The 15,395-nt window shown below is 41.3% G+C and overlaps 1 protein-coding gene across 1 annotated transcript; it reads left to right on the forward strand.

Moving 5' to 3' along the window:
• Positions 1–8,660: 8,660 nt before the first annotated feature.
• LOC135547861 (olfactory receptor 52D1-like) lies at positions 8,661–14,682 on the forward strand. The gene is made up of 4 exons (XM_064977083.1): positions 8,661–8,752; positions 13,367–13,756; positions 13,959–14,185; positions 14,330–14,682. The coding sequence occupies exons 1-4, from the start codon at positions 8,661–8,663 to the stop codon at positions 14,680–14,682; spliced, it is 1,062 nt and encodes a 353-aa protein (XP_064833155.1).
• Positions 14,683–15,395: the final 713 nt, after the last annotated feature.

Here is a 15,395-nt window from a genome sequence, read left to right on the forward strand (position 1 = left end):
AGCCTAGTGGTTAGAGCGTTGGGTAAGTAACCGAAAGGTTGTTAGATCGAATCCCTGAGCTGACAAGGTAAATGTCTGCTGTTCTGCTCCTGAACAAAGCAGTTAACCCACTGTTCCTAGACTGTCATTGTAACTAAGACTTTGTTCTTAACTGACTTGACAAGTTACATAAATCAATTACAGCCTCTCAAATACTGTGAATCTTTCCAGAGCAAAGTAATAGGTTTTCAGAATCTGACCTTGGCAGTCATTTTCTTATACAATAAAGGCCTTGGATGTGTTTCCAATTCTTGTTGGAAAGGAAATGCCTAAATGCATTTCGCTACACTCGCATTAACATCTGCTAGCCATGTGTATGTGACAAATACATTTGATTTGATTTTGATTTGATACATTAAAGTCATCATCATCACCTCCGATGTTGTAGTGGACGGCGGTTCAATGGTCAATTAATTGTAATTAAATGTGTCAAGGATGAGGGGTAGCCGACTAGTGAAAAGGAACATATTTGGTGAGAGAGTAACAGGACGGCACAGATTTCCAGCTGAATTGGCAACATTATGTACTTATTTTCAGATGGTCAAATTCTTGAGTTAGGGCCAGTTCTTACTCTCATGTCCTTGAGTTTCTATGACAACTAAAGTTCTGTTTGCATCTTTCTCCTCGTAGCACCATGGAACACTGCTATTAACACGGAGCTCAAGGGAAAAATTGGCTCCCTAATGTCTGCTGTTTCATCACCTCTGCACCCAGTCAACACGCCCCCCATTAGAATAGCATGGACCTCTGAGAGACTAGAGGATCCATAATGAACACTAACCTAATGGCTCTAACTAATGGCTCTGCCTAACACCCATAGGGATGAGTGGAACTGTTGCACTGTCATTAGCAAGCTCCATTGTGGGATGACTTCAACAAACACCTATTAACAGGGTCTGATAGTAATTAGTCTTTGGGAGACAGAGATTGTGTTAATCAGACAGCTACGTTAATACTAATGAGATAAGGCCATAATGTTGTCTCCTGGTATTTGAGGCCCAACAGCTCCACCTCTACCTCATAGTCACAATACTGATTGGTGTTTGGCTTTTGGGCCTTGCGTTTTTCTGTATTGTCTACTAGAGTGATATAGTTTAGACAACAGTTCACACTTTGAATTTTGCTCAGTCAGTATTATATAGTCTGTGTTCATAGTGAATCCCACTCCTATTTCAGACAATAATAGGCCTGCATAAACTTACATTATGTAAGCTGACCTTTTCTGTCTGTAGTTGTGACACTATTTTCTGTGTCCTCACTCCTACCTAAAGTATGCTCTATAACCCTGCAGTGTCCAGTGGAAAACCTTGCTGAGAAAGGGAGAGAATGCCCTGGAAGGCCATCCCAGGGTGCATCATCCCAGGGTGCATCACTTCACCACCTCTAATTCAATTATCTCTGGGTCATCAGCAACACCTATGAGGCCAGAGGGACGGTTCACTACCTACAAGACCACACACACCACCTCCTTCACACACATACATACAGAAGCACACACACTCATACTGACCCCATCAACCATAGTCCCTAAAGGAGTACAGTGCAGTCATCTCTGATCTTCTGAAGTAAAACTTTAGTTTGTTGACCGGACAATGAGTGAGTCTGCACAGTGCTTTCTCACCAGTGGCTGTTTGGAGGGGTTGAGGAGGCTGTCCCTACAGAGACCTCATTAACCCCCTGGTGTTACATGGTGTGATTAGTGGCTCTATGACAGTGACTGGGGAACTCATTAGTCAGACATGGGCTCTATACTGCAGCAACAAGTTGCAACACTGTCAAACAAGCATGTGTGATGAAATAGCAGAGTCAATCTTACACACAGATATGCCTACACACCAGGGTTGGGGTCAATTTGGATATAATCAGTCAATTCAGGAAGTAAACTGTTGGCACTACATCTATCTTAAGTGACTTCTCAATAGACTGAAAAGGAGAAGCTATTTATTTTATTTTATTAAGTTTTGTAATTAAAAATTCAAATCACTTTCTTTGAATTGACCTTAGCCCTGCTTCAAACAACAAGCAAAATAGCAAAATATTTCTGATATGTATTTGCAACTCAATTGCTAAATAATTTAAAAAAACGTATAAATAAGGATATATCATACCAATTATATATACTCATCGATTCCTTCAGAATATAACTTATAAAAGCTCAATGAGCTTAGTTCAACTGGTACCCCACTCAAAATATAAGATTGTTTTACTCCAATGTTTGAAAACATTGTAAATGTAAACAAACACTGTTCAAACCTAAAAATATGCTTAAAACAACTAAATTGGATCACTTAGATGGTCAATCCTTGCATCAATAGCTACAGTATGAATTTAAGAGTGGTTACATTTATTCAGGCCCATCTCAGCTTTTTACCAAAACAGAGGCTGGATGTCTGCTTTGTTATTTTTTCAACTCCGGATTGCCCCTTTAAATATACATTTTGAAACAATACATTTTTCTGACCAATATCCCTGCTAGCCAGTGACATACCCAGTGCTTAGCCTAAAATTTGTACAATTAAAGTGTTTGGGACCTCATGGAAGGCACTAATACAAATGTTTTTTAAAATTTTAAATCCATTACTAATTTATGTCACCATCCATGACTATCATCATCAAATGTGTGTTCCTTATCTACATTTTTCTCAGGATTATGGTACTGTAGAACCTCCTAACATTTATTGGAGCTAGTGGGAAGAGCGGTAGCTGATTGATGATCATAAGAATGACGATCATAGATGACCAGGTGAGAGGCATAGGTCTGTAAGGTCTTACGTGGACTGCCCTTGTCACTCCTCCTCATCAGACAGGCTGACAGGATCTTGGCGTAGCAGAAACTGATGATAAAGAAAGGTGCTGCTGCTGAGAGTCCAAGACAAGTCATGCACAATCCTGGAATGACATGAAGAATACACTTACTTGCCGTAGATGTTGTTGATGGGGGTGGGTAAGCAGGCCAGGTTCAGGGTGGAGCGGTTGCTACAGTAGACATGCCTGATGTAGGTGCCACATAGTGGAGTACCCACATTCAAAGTGAAGAGCACAGCTATAAAGCTGATTGCTCCTGGCCAGCACGCATGATCACAAACACCATGGGCCATGGTCATGATAGCATGGTACCTCAGTGGTTCACCGCCACAGTGGTGAACTGCCACATGCTGTACCTGCAGTTAGAATAGCATAGAATAGTCCGTATCTGGTGTGACCAACATTTGAAGAGTGACACTCCTTAGCATAGAGTTCAGGCAGTTGATTGTGGCCTGTGGAATGTTGTCCCACTCCACTTCAATGGCTGTGCGAAGTTGTAGGATATTGGCGGGATCTTAAACACACTGTCGTACACGTATATCCAGAGCATCCCAAACATGCTCAATGGGTGACATGTCTGGTGAGTATGCAGGCCATAGAAGAACAGGAACATTTTCAGCTTCCAGCAATTGTGTACAGATCCTTGCAACATGGGGCCGTGTATTATCATGAAGAAACATGAGGTGATGTCGGCGGATGAATGGATTTCGTCACGGTATCTCTTTGCATTCAAATTGCCATCGATAAAATGCAATTGTGTTCGTCGTCCGTAGCTTATGCCTTCCCATAACATGACCCCACCACCACGGGGCACTCTATTCACAGCATTGACATCAGCAAACCGCTTGCCCACTTGACGCCATACACGTGATCTGCAGTTGTGAGGCCGGTTGGACGTCCTGCCAAATTCTCTAAAACGACGTTGGAGGTGGCTTATTGTAGCGAAGTTTACATTAAATTATCTGGCTCTGGTGGACATGCCTGCAGTCATCACACCAATTGCACGCTCCCTCAAAACTTGAGACGTCTGTGGCATTGTGGTGTGTGACAAAACTGCACCGTTTAGAGTGGCCTTTTATTGTCCCCAGTTCAAGGTGCACCTGTGTAATGATCATGCTGTTTAGTCAGCTTCTTGATATGTCACAACTGTCAGATGGATGGATTATCTTGGCAAATGAGAAATACTCACTAAGAGGGATGTAAACAAATTTGTGCACAACATCTGAGAGAAATAAGCTTTTTGTGCATATGGTACATTTCTGGGATCTTTTATTTCAGCTCATGAAACATGAGGCCAACACTTTACATGCTGCCTTTATATTTTTGTTCAGAATACAATGTTTTTGATCCAACCTCAGTTTTCTCCAGAGTTACAGGCATTAAACTCTAACTGTTTTAAAGTCGCCTTTGGCCTCATTTTGAAATCCCTTAGTAGTTTACTTCCTCTCTGGAAACTGAGTTAGGAAGGACAACTGTATCTTTGTTGTGACTGGGTGTATTGATAAACCATCGAATGTCATTAAAAACTTCACCATTCAATGTCTGTATTTTTAACAATTTACCAATAGGTGCCCTTCTCTGTGAAGCATTGGAAAATCTCCCTTGGAAAACCTCCCTGGTCTTTGTGGTTGAATCTGTGTTTGAAATTCACTTTTCAACTGAGGGACATTACAGATGTGTAGAGTACAGAGATTAGGTAGTTATGGAAAATGTATGTTAAACACTATTATTGCACACAGAGTGAGTCCATGCAACTTATTATGTGTCTTGTTAAGCACATCTCTATCCACAGTTTCTGGTTGGGGTAGGTTTTAGTAGTCACAGTGGGTACAACATCTCCTACACATTTCCTGATAAACTCAGTCACCGTATCCGGGTATTCGTCCATATTATTCTCAGAGGCTACCCAGAACATATCCCAGTCTGTCTGATCAAAACAATCTTGAAGCATGGATGACTATTGGTCAGACCAGCGTTAGTCCGTAGCACGAGTACTTCCTGCTTGAGTTTCTGCCTACAGGAAGGGAGGAGCAAAATGGAGTCATGATCAGGTTTGCCGAAGGGATTACAGGGGCCTTGTAGGCGTCTCAAAAAGCTGAGTAGCAGTGGTCCAATGTTTTGTCAGAGCGAGTGCTACATTAAATGTGTTGGTAGAACATCTGTATCGGCTTGAGGGGGAGTATACTGCAAAGTTGTTTAGAAGCTAGAAGCATGGCTGCCTTAGAGTACCTCATGATAAGCTGTAGACCACACTATTGTCGCGCCCTGACCTTAGAGAGACGTTTTATTTCTCTGACCTTATTTGGTGAGGTCAGGGTGTGATGTGGTGTGGGCATTCTTTGTTCTGTATTTCTTTGGTTTTGGCCGAGTGTGGTTCCCAATCAGAGACAGGCTGTCTATCATTGTCTCTAATTGGGAATCATACTTAGGCAGCCTGTTTTCCCGCCTATGTTGTGGGATCGTGTTTTTCGTTAGCTCAAGCCAGCAGAACGTGACGTTCGTTATTCCTTTTGTTGTTTTTGTTTGGTGTTCTGAGTATTAAAGATCATGAACACTTACCACTCTGCACCTTGGTCTACTTCTTCAGACAAACGTTACATCTACCAAGAGAGTTTTCCTCTATATTTTTCGTAGCCATCTATTTCCCACCACAAACCGACACTGGCACTCAACAAGCTGTATAACGCCATAAGCTAACAAGAAAATGCTCATCCAGAAGCAGCGCTCCTCGTGGCCGGGGACTTTACTGCAGGCAAACTTAAACCATTTTACATAATTTCTACCAGCATGTCACATGTGGAAAACTCCCCACACAGCGACGCGAACAAAGCTCTCCCTCACCCTCCATTTGGTAAATCTGACCATAATTCTATCCTCCTGATTCCTGCTTACAAGCAAAAACTACAGCAGGAAGTACCAGTGACTCGCTCAATACGGAAGTGGTCAGATGAAACAGATGCTAAACTACAGGACTGTATTTTCCGGGATTCATCCAATGGCATTGAGGAGCATACCACCTCAGTCTCCGGCTTCATCAATAAGTGCATCGACAATGTCGTCCCCACAGTGACCGTACGTACATATCCCAACCAGGAGCCATGGATTACAGGCAACATCCACACCGAGCTAAAGGCTAGAGCTGCCGCTTTCAAGGAGCGGGACACTAATCCGGATGTTTATAAGAAATCCTGCTATGCCCTCAGATGAAACAGGCAAAGCCTCAATACAGGACTAAGATTGAATCCTACTATACCGGCACTGACCCAAGTCAGATGTGGCAGGGCTTGCAAACTATTACGGACTACAAAGGGAAACCCAGCTGTCAGCTGCCAAGTGACGCGATCATACCAGACCGACTAAATGCCTTTTATGCTCGTGTTGAGGCAAGCAACACTGAAGCATGCATGAGAGCACCAGCTGTTCCGGACGACTGTGCTATCATTCTCTACATAGCTCAACATTCACAAGGCCGCGGGATATGTACTCAGAGCATGCGCAGACCAACTGGAAAGTGCCCTCACTGACTTTTTAAACTTCTCCCTGACCGAGTCTGTAATATGTTTTAAAACACCTATTCATTCAAGGGTTTATTTATTTTTATTTTTAGAATAATAGTGAAGATATCAAAACTATGAAATAACACATGGAATCATGTAGTAACCAAAAAAGTGTATATTTTATATTTGAGATTTTTCAAATATCCACCTTTTGCTTGATGACAGCTTGGCACACTATTGGCATTCTCTCAACCAGCTTCATTTGGAATGCTTTTCAAACAGTCTTGAAAGAGTTCCCATATGCTTAGCACTTGTTGGCTGCTTTTCCTTCACTCTGCGGTCCGACTCATCCCAAACCATCTCAATTTGGTTGAGGTCGGGTGATTGTGGAGGCCAGGTCATCTGATGCAACACTCCATCACTCTCCTTCTTGGTAAAATAGCCCTCACACAGCCTGGAGGTGTTTAGGGTCATTGTCTTGTTGAAAAACAAATGATAATCCCACTAAGCCCAAACCATATTGGATGGCGTATCGCTGCAGAATATTGTGGTAGAAATACTGGTTAAGTGTGTCTTGAATTCTAAATAAATCACAATCACTGTCTCCAGCAAAGCACACCCACACCATAACAACTCTTCCTCCATGCTTTACAGTGAGAAATACACATGTGTCACCTACACCGCGTCTCACAAAGACAGCGGTTGGAACCAAATATCTAAAATTTGGACTCATCAGACCAAAGGACAGATTTCCACCGGTCCAATGTCCATTGCTTGTGTTTCTTGGCCCAAGCAAGTCTCTTCTTGTTTTTGGTGTCCTTTAGTAGTGGTTTCTTTGTAGCAATTTGACCATGAAGGCTTGATTCACTCAGTCTCCTCTGAACAGTTGATGTTGAGATTAGTCTGTTACTTGAACTCTGTGATGCATTTATTTGTGCTGGAATTTCTGAGGCTGGTAACTCTAATGAACTTATTCTCTGCAGCAGAGGTAACTTTGGGTCTTCCATTCCTGTAGCGGTCTTCACAAGAGGCAGTTTTATCATAGCTTGATGGTTTTTGCGACTGAACTTTCAAAGTCTTAAAGTATTGATGGACTGTCATTTCTATTTGCTTATTTGACCTGTTCTTACCATAATATTGACTTGTTTTTTTACCAAATAGGGCTATCTTCTGTATACTCCCCCTACCTTGTCACAACACAACTGATTTACTCAAACACTTTAAGAAGGAAATAAATTCCACAAATTAACTTTCAAGAAGGCAACCTGTTAATTGAAATGAATTCCAGGTGACTACCTCATGAAGCTGGTTGAGAGAATGCCAAGAGTGTGCAAAGCTTTCATCAATGCAAAGGGTGGCTATTTGAAAAATCTCAAATCTCAAATATAATTTGATGTGTTTAACACTTTTTTGGTTACTAAATGATTCCATATGTGTTATATCATAGTTTTGACGTCTTCACTATTATTCTACAATGTAGAAAATAGTAAAAATAAAGAAAAACCCTTGAATGAGTAGGTGTTGAAAAACTTTTGACGGGTGGCGTACATGTTTCAAGCAGACCACCATAGTCCCTGTGCTCAAGAAAGCGAAGGTAACCTGCCTAAATGTCTACCGCCCCATAGCACTCACGTTGGTAGACATGAAATGCTTTGAAAGGCTGATCATGGCTCACATCAACACCATCATCCCAGAATCCCTAGACCCACTCCAATTTGCATACCACCCCAAAAATCCACAGGTTACGCAATCTTAATCGCACTCCACACTGCCATTTCCCACCTGGACAAAAGGAACACCTATGAGAGAATGCTGTTCATTGACTTCAGCTCAGCGTTCATCACCATAGTGCCCACAAAGATCATCGCTAAGCTAAGGAGCCTGGGACTAAACACCTCCCTCTGCAAATGGATCCTGGACTTCCTGATGGGCCGCCCCCAGGTGGTAAGGGTAGGCAACAACACGTCTTTCACGATGATCCTGAACACAGAGGCCCCTCAGGGGGAAACTCCAACACCATCATTAATTTTGCCGCCCACCCAATGGTGGTAGGACCAATCACTGACAATGATGAGACAGCCTATAGGGAGGAGGTCAGAGACCTGGCAGTGTGGTGCCAGGACAACAACCTCTCCTTCAACATGAGCAAGACAAAGGAGCTGATCGTGGACAACAGCAAATGGAGGGTTGAACACGCACCCATTCACATCGACTGGGCTGTAGTGGAGTGGTAGAGAGTTTCAAGTTCCTTGATGTCCACATCACCAACAAATTATCATGGTCCAAACACACCAAGAAAATCCTGAAGAGGGCACGACAATGCCTTTTCCCCCTCAGGAGACTGAAAAGAAACTCAAACATTTCTACTGCTGCAACATCGAGAGCATCTTGACCGGTTGCATCACCACCTGGTATGGCAACTGCTCAGTATCTGACTGTAAGGCACTACAGATAGTAGTGTGTAGGGCCCAGTACATCACTGGGGCGAATCTTCCTGCCATCCAGGACCTATATACTAGGCGGTGGAGATTAAATATTCACTTACTTTTTGACAATCTTCCTCTGATTTGTCATCCAAAGGGTCTCAGCTACAACATGTAGTGTCGGTTTATTAGATAACATCCTTCTTTATATCTCCAAAAGTCTATTTAGTTGGTGCCATCGATTTAAGTAATCCACTCGTTCAACATGCGGAGAAAGGAATACAAAAAGCTACCGCAAAACTTTTTTAAAACAAGTCAAAATACATTTCTATTTAATCCTCAAGTACCCTAAAATGTAACTAAACTAATATTTCATACAGAAAGATGTTCAGTAGGAAACCGATATTAGCAGGTGCGTGTCCTCTTCGTCGTGCTCGCATAGACTAATTTCCAAGTCTGTATCCCAGTACTAAAACTCATTCTTCCTCGTTTGGGAAGAAACAAGCATGAAACCTTGAACAAAGACTACTGACATCCAGTGGAAGCCATAGGAATTGCATACTGGGAGACAGATTACATTTTTTCCCTATACGTTCTAATGGAAGAGCATGGGCTCCGGTTGGTTTTTCTTGGGATTTTCTCCTACCATATATTTTGTGTTATAGTCTCCTACATTGTTTTAACATTCTACAAACTTCTGAGTGTTTCTTTTCTCAGGGCCTGAGCAACAGGCAGTTTACTTTGGGCACGTCAGAAATGGAGAAAAAAGGACCCGAGCCTGAAGTTTTAAGCGGTACCGGAGCGCCAAGTCTTGATACAAAAGACTCTTTGACCTTTTGACGCGTAAGCTCTAAATATTAATAATGGCCCTTACAGCATGAGTTCTTTTTCCACGTGGTGCCGGAATTCTATGCTGGGTATGAGCGGGGTATGAGCATATATTACATATGCCGACCATGGCTACGGCTGAGAAAGTCTAGCATTCTCAATACTTTTTATTAATTTAAAAACACACACATATATAAATATATATATATATTTTTTTTTTATCTCCACTGGATATGTAGCCTACAGATACCTCACTCGTCACCAAGCGAGGTAGATTTCTCATCAAATGCAGTGAGTATTATGGCTTGAATAGGTTTTAGCCTGGTCGAGGCGGAGGATAATGAAAGCAGGGTGGTGGACAAAGTCATGTAAGCAACAAAGTGAGGTAGTTTGTGCGTACAATCAGATTGAATGGTGCAAATTTTTAGCTATATTGTATGCAGAGACCGAGGGATAAGTGAAGCAAGGTTTTAGATAGAATTGGTTATCATAAACTATGGAGCGAGACAGGATTATCTAGGTTTATGCTTTGACGCCATCTACGGGCTTTATGTTACGTGGGTGGACCAGTTATTGCTCTTCTTCCAAAACGTGGTTACATATATAAACTTCAAGTATTACTAACTATACAGTATGTTCCTAAGAAAAGTCAATGTAATGTAACAACCCAAATTGTGCTTTTTGGTCTACAGTACTCTACAGATTAGTCTAAAGGTTGTTGACTTGGGAAAATATGATTTGATTGAAATAATCAAATCATATTTTCTCTGTCCAACAACCATTTGTCCAAATGATGAAACATAATTGTGAGAATGCATTACAGATTAAGGAATAACAAAAGTTGATTACATACTTTTCATTTTCTGTTTTACTTCAGAAATGGAGCCCAGAAGTCCATTTCCAAGGGGTTTATTTTATTCAACTGATAAACTTGTGTTTGCCCCACATTTATTGATAATCCCCCATCATAGTAATATTTCCTCCATCATATCCCTCCACGATACCTTCCCCCATTTGACCCCCCATGCACCTGAAAACCCCCCACAAAATAAAATGAACCCCCCCATAAACCCCACTAAAATGGTTTCAACCATTTATGGCAACCCTGTCCGTGCTACGGCTAGGCAGTAGGATTGTATTTGGGTGATGATCTGTGAGGTTCTAACATATTATTTGCTTTGTGATTGGTCAAAAACTGTAAACAACTTGTTAAGTCATGTGCATCGGTTCTTGTATATAGTTTTTATATTTCCCAGTTGTTTTGAATGCGACATTATAGTGAATGGCATTCTGGGATTGGGGAGTTTTCTCTTGTCATACGTAAAAAAAACATGGCTGCCATCATAAAGAATTTAGCTGCTGTTAGCTTAGTTGACATGCATTTATTTTCTAAACAACATTCCACAAGTCCCTTGTGTTCACCAGAGATGTGATACATTGTAAACAAGTCTAGCTGTTAGGTCGCTAACTTATGTTTAGTTTTTTTGTCAGCGCAACCTGTCATTTAGACTGGTTTATGGAGTGAGTTTGGCTGTGGAGGGGTTCCGTGTGATGCTTGGATGATGAAGTTTGCATTTATCTTTTACAATAAACGGTACAATTGAGAAATAAAGTTTAAGACCTTTATTTTCCATCAGTACAAAAAAGGATTTAGATGCTGTTCAGACAACAATGGTGTTTAGACGCCTGTATTGTGTCATACGTTCTTTTGCTATTGTCCCAATCACATATTTGAGATTGTACACTGCATGGACCACTCAATAATGATCACAAATATGTGATCGTACGCACCAAAGGGTTAACAGCTTCTAGCCACAAGCCATAAGACTGCGGAACAATTAATCTATTGGCCAACCGGACTATTCCATTGACACCCCCCCTTTGTTTTTACACTGCCGCAACTCGTTGTTTATTATCTATGCATAGTCACTTTACCCCTACCTACATGTACAAATTACCTTGACTAACCTGTACCCCCGCACATTGACTCAGTACCGGTAGCCCCTGTATACAGCCTAATTTTTGATATTTTATTGTTTATATTTTTTGCTTTAGTTTATTTAGTAAATGTTTTCTTTATTCTATTTTCTTTAAACTGCATTGTTGTTTATGGGCTTATAAGTAAGAATTTCATGGTAAGGTCTACTACACCTGTTGTACTCGGCGCATGTGTCAAATAAAATTTGATTTGATTTATACAAACATGGCGTCACACATAGCTGGCATATAGCTTAGTATTAGCTCATCATAATCGGTACATAATCATAATCAAAAAAAAACATTTTACACACATCATATGTGTCCATTACAATCTATGCAAGAATCCGAATGCATGATTTGTCACCAGAACTTGAAAACATGTGAATTAAACAGTAAGTAAATTATGCTCCATACATATATACATTATGCTACAGTAGAAACAACAACACAATCTACAGAAAATAAGGCACTTACTTTGATAGGAACGCACACACATCCAAAGTTATTATTTGCACGGAAAGCAACAATGAAAGCAATGCGAGCACCAACCAGAAAAAAAGTGCCAGGGGGAAAGCATTTGTGCTTTCGACTCTCTCTCTATCACACCTGCTCTCTCTAACTCTGAATGATCGGCTATGAAAAGCCAACTGACATTTACTCCTGAGGTGCTGACCTGTTGCACCCTCTACAACCACTGTGATTATTATTATTTGACCCTGGTGGTTATCAGTGAATGTTTGAACATCTTGGCCATCTACTGTTAGAATCTCCACCCGGCACAGCCAGAAGAGGACTGACCACACCTCAGAGCCTGGTTCCTCTATAGGTTTCATCCTAGGTTCCTGCCTTTCTAGGGAGTTTTTTTCTAGCCACCGCGCTTCTACATCTGCATTGCTTGCTGTTTGGGGTTTTAGGCTGGGTTTCTGCAAAGCACTTTGTGACTGATGTAAAAAGGGCTTTATAAATAAATTTGATTGATTGATTGAGATGCGCAATGTATCACACTTGAGAGAGAAGCCTGTCCAGCTCAGTAAAGTCTCAAACCTAAATTGTCCATAACAGTGAAATAAATGGGCTACTCCCTATGTGAATTATTGAGGAAGCCAAAAACACCTCAATTCAAACTGTTGTTGGAAAATCAAACTTGTTTGAAAATAATTTGAAATTGGCAAGTTGTAACATAGCTTATACATAATAAGAAGGCAGCATGCCTTGGTTTGAGGGCAGCGCAGGTTAACTGTCCTGTTGCGTAACAATAACATTTTGAAACAATGAGTGCATTCTGACATCATGCGCATAAACAAAACTCACACTGGTGCGACCGTTAGAGATATTTGGAACTCACACATGAAAAGGTGAAAGGAACATTTGTAAAGTGTTCTGAGCTGTCATCTGTCTCCAGAGATGCCCCCTAAGAATCCCAACACTTGACTACTTGTTGGTGTTCTCAGGGTGTCGTATGATGGATGGATAGAAAGATGGAACAACTCCTACTGGGGGGAGGAGCATTAACAGTATAAAGGACAGTCACCTCTTGCCCAGTAAGGACTTCATCACCGTCTGCTCAGATAGGTAGATAGTAATTTACAACTAATATTGTTACTATGGGCTATGCAAAATAAAATAGCAAAGTAATACAAGAATAAATTGACTATGCTGTGTAGATGATCAATGATAAACTCATTGTGAATAGCTCTCATAGTTATTAGGTGACTAGAAGACTATACACAGCTCTCTCTCTCTCTGAAGCATGTGTGTTCTGAGGAGGTTCCTCCTGTGCTATTCTTTTTACAGGACTCTGATGTTGCGCATGGAGAACGTGTCCTACATGGCCCTGAGGCAGCCCATCGTGTTTGAGCTGGAGGGCTTTGAAGTGTCTCGGAGCCATGGTTACCCTCTGTTTGCCCTGGTCCTGGCCATCTACTTCCTGGTGCTGCTGGGGAACATGGTTGTGATGGGTGTGATTGCAATAGATAAGATGCTACACAAGCCTATGTACGTGATGGTGTGTAACCTGGCTGCCTGTGACCTGCTGGGAGCAACGGCTGTGATGACTCAGCTCATGGTCATCTTCCTGATGGGGGACAAGAGGATTCCATACAACAGTGCCTATGCTCAGGCCATCTGTGTTCACACCTATGGTGTAGCTGTACAGACCATACTGTCAGCCATGGCCTATGATAGGTATGCAGCAGGTCATGGTAGATGAAAATGTCTCACATTAAAGTAAAGTTCTGCCTAGCTGTACTCGTCTATGGGAGAGTGAAATGTTCTCTCAGGGCCACATTTATTAAGTTGTTTCCACAAGTGCAAAAATTGAATCTGTTATTGTTAAGAAGGAATAATACTAATAGTAGTAAAATAATGCATTATACTCAAATTACAGGTATGTGGCAGTGTGTGAACCATTGAGGTACCATGCAATCATGACCACGGCCCACATGGTTTTTGTGATCTTGCTGGCCTGGGCTATAGCGATCATCCTTATAGCTGTGCTCTTCGCTTTGAATGTGGGTACTCCACTATGTGGCACCTACATCAGGCATGTCTACTGCAGCAACCGCTCCATCCTGAACCTGGCCTGTGTGCCCACCCCCATTAACGATATCTACGGCAAGTTTGTGTAAATGAGGGTTGACCCCCGCCATTATGTTATATCACTGCAATTATGAAGCATTGGTTGTTTTTTGTGTCTTGTTTTGTCATTCACATTTTCTTTCCCATGACTTGTATTATGACATCTTCATCTCATTCCAGGTTTGTGCATGACTTGGATTCTCAGCAGCAGTTCCTTCCTCATCATCTTTTTCTGCTATGCCAAGATCCTGTCAGCCTGTCTGATGAGGAAGAGTGACAAGGGCAGTCGTAGTAAGGCCCTACAAACCTGCGCCTCTCACCTGGTCATCTACTTGATCTTCGAAATTGTCAGCCTCATCATTATCCTCAGTAACCGCTTCCCCCAGGTCCCAATGAACATCAAGAAGTTCTGCACTATCCTGATCTTCATCATTCCCCCTCTAATTAACCCTATCATCTATGGATTTTTCACTAAAGAGTTACGCACAAGCATTATAAAGCTGTTGAAAACACGGGTCGCACCCAAACTGTAAAATGTTTGAGAGTTTACTGTGGCATCCCCACCGTACCCATCGTACCAGATAGAGAACATGCATATAATGATAACAGGAAACAGGAACAATGGTGGCCCTCTTGAAGCATGTGGGAACAGCAGACTGGGATAGGGATTGATTGAATATGTCCGTAGACACAGGTCATCTAACAGGTTGCAGGGGGAAAAAATATGGCCATTGTAAAAGAAATTTGAATGAAGTGAACTTACTGTAGTGACCTCCAGTGGGTCCCCAAAGTGCTTTACAGTATGGCTTAGTGAGCATTGAATGTGTAGTGGGCTTGTAGTAGGAATACAGTATTTGTTTGAAAACAATTATAATTAAAAGTTACATTCCAAAAGAGATAGCAGATAATACAAGCATGATAAGATGTGTGTCTCTAGCTCATGCTGTTTAATTTCCATGGTGGTTAGAATATGACACATGACTTTGTAGTGCCATTGTGAATTTGTGTAGCTGTTACATTTGTTTTGTTATACAAATGACAGCATGTTCAATGTGAATAATAAGTAAACATACATGGTACCATTATTTGGGAATGCCTACTTTAAAAAATAATATTTTTGCAGCCCTTATAATAATATACAACTGAAACATACACAACACCACATAATGACAAAGCAAAAACAGGTTGTAATTATTTCATGCGCATTTATAACAACATAAAAAATGGAAATATCACATTTACATAA

Source organism: Oncorhynchus masou, chromosome 11 (genome assembly GCF_036934945.1).
Source record: "Oncorhynchus masou masou isolate Uvic2021 chromosome 11, UVic_Omas_1.1, whole genome shotgun sequence".
In the NCBI taxonomy this organism is placed as follows: Eukaryota; Metazoa; Chordata; class Actinopteri; order Salmoniformes; family Salmonidae; genus Oncorhynchus; species Oncorhynchus masou.

Bases quoted from the DNA above. Each gene is read 5' to 3' on its own strand.
- LOC135547861 (XM_064977083.1), top strand. From the start codon at position 8,661: ATGCCTTTTCCCCCTCAGGAGACTGAAAAGAAACTCAAACATTTCTAC. The intron at 8,753-13,366 runs GTATGGCAACTG...TTCTTTTTACAG, and splicing joins ACCGGTTGCATCACCACCTG to GACTCTGATGTTGCGCATGG. The intron at 13,757-13,958 runs GTATGCAGCAGG...CTCAAATTACAG, and splicing joins TCAGCCATGGCCTATGATAG to GTATGTGGCAGTGTGTGAAC.